The 7,432-nt window shown below is 34.2% G+C and overlaps 1 protein-coding gene across 1 annotated transcript in view; it reads left to right on the forward strand.

Annotated features, from left to right (window-relative positions):
- The first annotated feature begins 2,682 nt into the window (after nt 1–2,682).
- LOC117177220 (procollagen-lysine,2-oxoglutarate 5-dioxygenase-like) overlaps nt 2,683–7,432 on the forward strand; it is a 55,459-nt gene continuing 50,709 nt past the window's right edge. Inside the window, exon 1 of the mRNA XM_033367772.1 lies at nt 2,683–2,840. Coding sequence (XP_033223663.1) covers nt 2,759–2,840 — 82 coding nt within the window. The 5' untranslated portion in view covers nt 2,683–2,758. The remainder of the gene's footprint in view (nt 2,841–7,432) is intronic.

Genomic DNA, 7,432 nt, shown 5'->3' on the forward strand with positions numbered 1-7,432 from the left:
TTGAATTAAGTTATAACATTCTAATCTCATCAGTCACTTGACTTAGTCCGTGGCTATGATGTATCACCGGGTTTACCCGAGTAAAAGTTTAATAAAAACACAAAATAATAATAATAATTGACTGTTGTCACCACCAAAGCTCGTGGCCGCTCGTAATTGTATACCTACAACATCATCGCAGGAGGTTTCAACCATCGTATTAAATTATTTGAATTAAGTTATAACATTCTAATCTCATCAGTCACTTGACTTAGTCCGTGGCTATGATGTATCACCGGGTTTACCCAAATAAAAGTTTAATAAAAACACACAATAATTACTAGATGTATATTACAGAAAAATGAAAAATATAATTACACTTTTAAATTCTAGCTAAATATAGTAAAGAAGTAAAAAATAAAATTGTCAGTTTGAAATAAAACATTGTTTTAAATGGTAGAAGTATCTCAAAATGTCTTGTCTAATCTATTGTCCCATTTTCATGAGAGGAGGACCTGAAGATAACTCGGGCGCAATTCTTGCTAGCTGAAAACTAATTATTTCTAAGGGTTTGATATCATTTTGTGGCTGCGATCTCTCAGAACGGCCATTTATTTATAACCCTATTCAATTGAATTAAGGTGTTCCTTTTTACTGAACGAGAGCAAAATCGCCTGTCTTCCTTACTTTGCAACGCCTGAGAAAACTCTAATTATTTTTCCTTCAAAATTTTAATTTAACGGAAATTTCTGCAAAACTTACGGTCTGTGTTATTATTATTAAAAAAAAAATATGTTACTACAAGAATGTCTGGAAAATTTTTCAAAACATAAACTGTTACAAAAACTGTTTCAAAACTACAAACGTATATAAAGAAATTTGCATAAACGGTAGTTAAAATTTAATATACATTAAAATCTAACAATATGTACATTATATATCAAATATCATATGCAGGTCGTGTAAAATGAAATTATCTGACCGAGTATGCTTGAGATATTAAGTTTTATGTACATTGGTATTTTAATTCAAATACTATTTTTAACAATGTGTGCAAAAAGGTGAATAGCCTAACGATTAAACTTGATATATTGCAACTTGTTAAAAAATGGACATTGTTAAAAACTAAATTTAAACTGTATTAACATAAGCGGAATTTTCAGAATGCCTGAATTCATTTCAAATCAGGCCTCTTAACTTTTTTCTCTTTTGAAAATGAGACTTTTTGCTGATTTTTGTCAAATTTGGCCTTTTATAATGAAAAATATAATTGGTTTATTCGAAAAAACTGACAAGATGTCTGATTCAAATTAGCAAAATTTTTTAACAAAATATTGAAAAAAATGAAACAGATTTTCTGGAAAACCACATCTTTTCAATTTATACCATAACTTTTTACATTTTCTTCTCATACCAGAAACTGGGAAGGAATGCATAATTTCCTCTAAAAAGAACACATTTCCCTCTCGAGAGTTTTTGAGGCAACCCCCGACATTTGACTGAAAGCGAAGGTTTGGTGTACTCCGGGCTTTATTTACATATATTACATATACCTGCATCCCTAGCAGGTACATGTATGAAGAAAATGGCAAACCCGCCTCTCTAAGGGGAAATCTGGTACGGAGATAGCTCCAAAAGAGGAGGAGGGTCAGGAGCAGGAATATACAGAGTGCGGGAAGGAGGGGATAGAAATCCCCCTTATGCAGCATACCACTGTCTTTCAGGCGGAGGTCTTGGTCGTCATGCGCTGCGCCTAAACATTAATAGAGAAAAACGCTGCTGGTAAGCAAATTACAATCTGTTCGGATGATCAAGCGATATTAACTGCAATTGGGAAACCAGACATAACATCAGATCTGGTTTGCGAATGCCAAAAGGAATTAAATTAACTTGCAGAACTACACAACAAAGGCAACGAAAAAGCGGACCAGTTAAATAAAACGAGCACAGCCAGTGAATTTGGACATAGGACCGGAACTGGTACAAGGACTAGCGTCTTGCTGCTTCGAGGTGGCCATCAAAAGCTGGATCGGGATGAAGCACCGGGAATATTGTGAACAAATCTAGGATTATGGACAGACGAAAGCCATCTTGGGCTATACGTAGAGGATGCACAAAGTAATGGAAATCCCAGAATTACACAAGAAAGACATAATGACAGTGTTTTAGATGCTTACAAGACACGACAACCTGAACTGTCACATGCGACAAATGGCTAATTACCTTATCTTTTTGTTTATTGAACACAGATTATGTATTATCTTTAGTCACGATATAAAACTTTGTTCTTCAATTTTAGCTTGGAGTAGATATCAACCATGGAAAAATTCCGTTTTGTGAGAAAAGTGTTTTTCTTTTTAATTTAAATAAACACTTTTAGTCCCACAAGAAAGTGAAAAATGGATTATTTAAAAAAAAAGGTACAACTTAGAAGATTATAAATTTCTAATGGCATCACCAAAAATATTATATAAAATGAAGAAGAGCATTTCTATATAATCTTAATAATAATTCCTTATATCATTAAATTTTTAAAAATAGCAAGATAAGAATTGAATTTTGAGAAAAAAATTATCACGCTCGAGGTCACGATTTATAATAGTACTGCGTGATAGTTAAAGTAGAACTACTTTTCGTCACGGGTATCTTCGGCATAAAATTATTTTTTTGTATGTGGTAGTGGTAATCATCAGTAGTGACTCGTAGTACATTCAGTTAAAACCATCTGACTGCAGAAATCCTGTCGATTTTTCTTTACTTTTTTGACAATTGCGTGCCAATGAATGCAAAGTATCAAGTGTTTAATTGTTTTATAGTGCTATATTTTGCAGCGTGCGATGTAAAATCCTCAAAAGAGAATGGTAATTACACCCTTTTTGTAGTATATAGCATTATTATAGCACTTCTGGGACATAATGTCACTCTGCTCTACAAACGAATTGACTGACAATGACAATTTTTTGTGAAAAACTCCGAAGGCTCTACATCTTTAACCTTTCACTTTTTTCATAATAATAATCTGAACTAAAATATCTTATGTGATCTTGAAATAGAATAATTTTTATGTATAATAAGTTAAAAGTTAACCCATTATATTTCTTTATTCAAAAATTGTTTAATTGAACTCATATTTTTTAAAGTTAAATTTCTAAATTGATTCTCGATACCCACGCCGGAACACAATAATATTATTTTCGAGTCAACTTTTGCGTTTTTCTATAATTTATTTGTTCGGCTATGAAATATAAAATTTAAGCAGTTATTTTTCTTTAATCATATTTTCAAGTATTTATATGTTAACTTAATACAAATATCAAAGTGTATGAATAAAGTAAGATAATATGTTGTCGTTGAAAAGATATTTTGGAATCTTGTATGAGATTATTTAAAAGCAATTTTGGATGTCAGTATAAGATTATTTTGTAAAGTCGTTAAAAAAGTCTATCTAAAAGTATGACTTACTTTTTTTCATAAAAGAATTCACGATAGTAAGTTTATTACTTTGTTGATATTGTGTCTATTTGCAGTTGAGTCCGCTTCATTAAAATATTTTTATGAGGATATTAAAATAAACACTTTAACCTATTTTCAAGTATTTGTAAAAAAGTCTCTTATTAAGTGTTTAAATTGGAGAAACTTCGGGAAATTTCCTAAGGTTTTATACATTAACTTATATTACAATGGGAGACATATATAAAGAATAAAAACAGATTTATAGCTGTTGAAAATAAGCAAATATATAAATTTGGAACGATAGTTGATTTTTTATTTATCATAAAATTTAAAAGGGTGGAACAAGGTGGTCACAAAAATAATGCATGTTTTATGGTCAGAAGTATAATTTCTCCCAATGATAATCCTGAAAATTTAGTTTTTCTCAAAAACGGCTACATTGATTTTGACGAACAAAATATATGTGGGCATCAGCACGAAAAGAGCCCTTGTGGTCGGTATGGAGTTATGTATAGGGGAAAATAGCCGGCTAAATTCCCAGCATTTTAGGGACAAAATGAACCTTCTAAAGTTGAAAAAACAAGTCAGAGGGGAATCTTTTAATTTGGAACTTCGAAAAACCGTTCTTCAAAAAAAACGCATTTAAACTTGACGAATAGCATAAGTTATGTTCTAGAGTGAGCAATCCATATACAGAAAACTTTCAAGTATGTCCCCCGCCGTAAAACGTATACGCACACGAATGTTCCCCTCTGGAGGGGCCAGCACTTCTACCGCTCTGCACTGCAACTGCACACGACTTTTTAGAGGGAAATTTCTAAACGCAAAGGTAAGTTATAAAGGTCTGAATAGTAATATTTCTCAAGTGTCGAATTATTTTCTCAGTCATGTTCCATTCTTTTATCGATTAGAGATCTTTCATTGTCACAAAATAAAATATCCCAAATTTAAGGTTAGTGTGTTAGATCGGGTTAGATCGAAATAATACATTCTACACTTGAAGAATTTTACTGTTATGACATTTAGGAGTTACTCGTACGTTTCGAATATTTTCTCCAAAAAGTTATCTGCATTCCCATGGAGTCATATTAAAATACTCAATTCAAACTTCCCGCTCGTCGGGTCTCTTTTTTTAATTGGTCAGGCCCCTCTTGCGGGCGTGACCGTATAGCCCTTATAGGGACCATGGTGGAAAGTGAAGGAACTGCGCACGGCGAAATAAGTGCGTATGGAGGCAGGGGAACTATACGCGCTGAGACATTGCTGAGAAGGTACATAAGTAGAAGTTCACTTTATTATCGAAACACTCCTTAAAATATCCTTTATAACATATTTTTGTTTAATTTGTCGAAGAAGTGAAACAATGTAAAAACAAATTAAAAGTCTGGCATGCAACACTCCACACCGTACGGTGCACTGCTCCCATCCGCATACTTTTGGGCATAACCCTATTCTACTTTTTTATGGAAAGAGTGCAATTGCTCCTAATAAAATGAATTTTTGTGGGACTTATGGAGGGGGAAAGAAGAATAAAAAAGTTTTTTTTAGAAAACGGCTGCACCGATTTTTATAAATAAAATATATGTTGTAGGCACTAATGCTATCATCTGCCACTCCACAGGTTTGTAATCACTTGCTTCCTGTTGTCAAATATCTTCGCTGGTGTTCTAGAAAGTTGCTTGCAATTTAACAGATGTTTAATAAAAACGTTTTTTCAGTTACTGCCAGTGCCCTACTGACTCCTAAATCTTTAAGATGTTCAATGCATGTTGCGTGCACATAGATTGAAGCAGAAATCACAATAGGATGAAAAGATACATGTTTCACATTTCTCCATGTTATCTTTTCTTCATGCCTTACTCGCTAGACTTATGGATCTTGGTTGGATAGGTTTCCTGAAAATTTAGGTGAAGTGGACAAAAGAAGTTTTGATGACGTAGACTCCCCTACCGATAAAAAATCTCGGAGCATTCTCAGGCAAAATAGCTTGGCTGGTTTGAGACTGTCTGCAGGTTCGATTTGAATGATTTAGTCGCAGAGGTAGTTAGGGAGATTTGGGTCCTTTTCAAGGTTCTTTTAAGAGTAATTTCACGGTAATATAATGGTCCTTTTGTATTCGTCACGTAGCGGGCGGGCAGAGTTATTTACAATAGTTGGCCGTCGCTAATCCGACTCTCCCTTTTTAAATTTTTCTTCAAATTATGAACACTCTTTTTTAATTGGTGAATTTTTTCATTATGCTTATTTATAATTACAACTTATATAGTAATATGCAATTTTCTAGTTGAATTAAAAAATGTAGTCTTTTTTGGCGTATCTCATTGCATTTATGAGAAACGTTGTTGCTTAATGTTTATGTTTATGAATATTAATTTTGTTAGATCAGGAATAGACAGAGGAGAATCGTTAGAAATAATGAATAGTTCAAGTTTTATTTTAAGTATAGAATACTTGGCAGCCTAAGACCAATTTTGAGACCCACACAGGTCACTCACTCGTTTATAGACATTTTTGTAAGATGTAAGATTTAATGTCATTATTGAGTTAATCATTTTACTGATACAAAAAGATCAGACAACGAACTGTCGTGATTCACTGCTGCTCGCACACCACGCTGGGTCGACTCCCATGGGCGCGTGTGATCACATATACTTTTGTAGTTATCCACCTCCTTGTAGATGGCTCTATTGTAGGGGCATAATTGGGGGTCATATTTTCTTAAAATATCTTGGCACCGCCATTCTAGTGTTCGTTGAGGTTATGGTTTCATCAACAAACTTCAAATTCTCCTAAGTTCAAAAAAGTTGTGTCTCGCCGTATGAAGTGAAATGAGGACATTGAAAAATAAACAAAGTTAAAGTAAATTGAAATGTTTGTGCTGTGCCAGGATGTTACTGATTTCACTTCTTTATTATAATGCGAATAAATAAAATGTTGCGAAAAGGTTACATTTCATGTGTGATGTAATTCTTCATTTATTGGCGAATTATTGCAAAATTGTACAAATTTATGCCGAAAAATGGTACAGGAATCAGTATTTAAACATTCTTCGTCTTAAATTTGTGTAATTTTGAATTAATTCGTTTATTTTCTCCAGTTTCAATTCATGCAACACATTCAAATAATATACACATTTACGTGCACGAACACATGGATACGCTTGAGTTTGCCACCTCCTTGTAGTTTGCGCTAGTGTCGCTATAGGTGGTCAAACGCGCCCATGGGAGTCGACCGAGCCTGTCGCACACTGTTTTTCTCAAGCGACAAGGCTATCATCACACACTCAAACTGAGAAACCATGTGACTTCAAACATTCATTTAAATAATAGGGAAACCGAAAATAGCTTTGAAATAGTCGATGTCGAAAAATTGAATAATTTTCAATCGCAGAAAATCTCATAAAGACGAAACATTAGAACTTTAAACATACCGCCTGCCTCGTGAGTGGTAATTGCACGATGAAAAGAAAAAACAATAAGTGCTTAATCGAGTATTTGCCAACAATGCAAATGCCGCCCGCCGTTAAGAAACAGTATAAATGTAACTAAAATTTAATAGTCTTAGCCGCCCGCCATAATCCACTAAGTTTACAGAATAATTTTTTTATCTAATTAATAATAGTTGTTCATATTTCGCTCATTTCTGTCGCTCTGACTGGTAATAGATAAATCCGAGTAATCGGACGTTCGTATACCGAACAGAGCTCACAGACCTGAAACGCCGCAACGATGCCGCACGAGGGGAATCGTCCCCCGCCAGGTGCCAGATCGTGGATGAAATTTACCCCCACCATACCTACCGTTTGGGAGCCGCAAAACAGAAAGTGCATGATTACCACTGTGAGTTCGTATGTAAGCCGAAAATGCACGATTCGACCTCGGAGTTCTGCTGTACGAATTTGCCGATCTGAAGGCTTCGGAAGACTTCGGTGGTCTTCTATTTATATCTTGCTCCCCATTTGAAAGAAATTGAAGAAATTGGCGATTTGGATCTATTGCGT

Source organism: Belonocnema kinseyi, chromosome 7 (genome assembly GCF_010883055.1).
Source record: "Belonocnema kinseyi isolate 2016_QV_RU_SX_M_011 chromosome 7, B_treatae_v1, whole genome shotgun sequence".
Lineage (NCBI taxonomy): Eukaryota > Metazoa > Arthropoda > Insecta > Hymenoptera > Cynipidae > Belonocnema > Belonocnema kinseyi.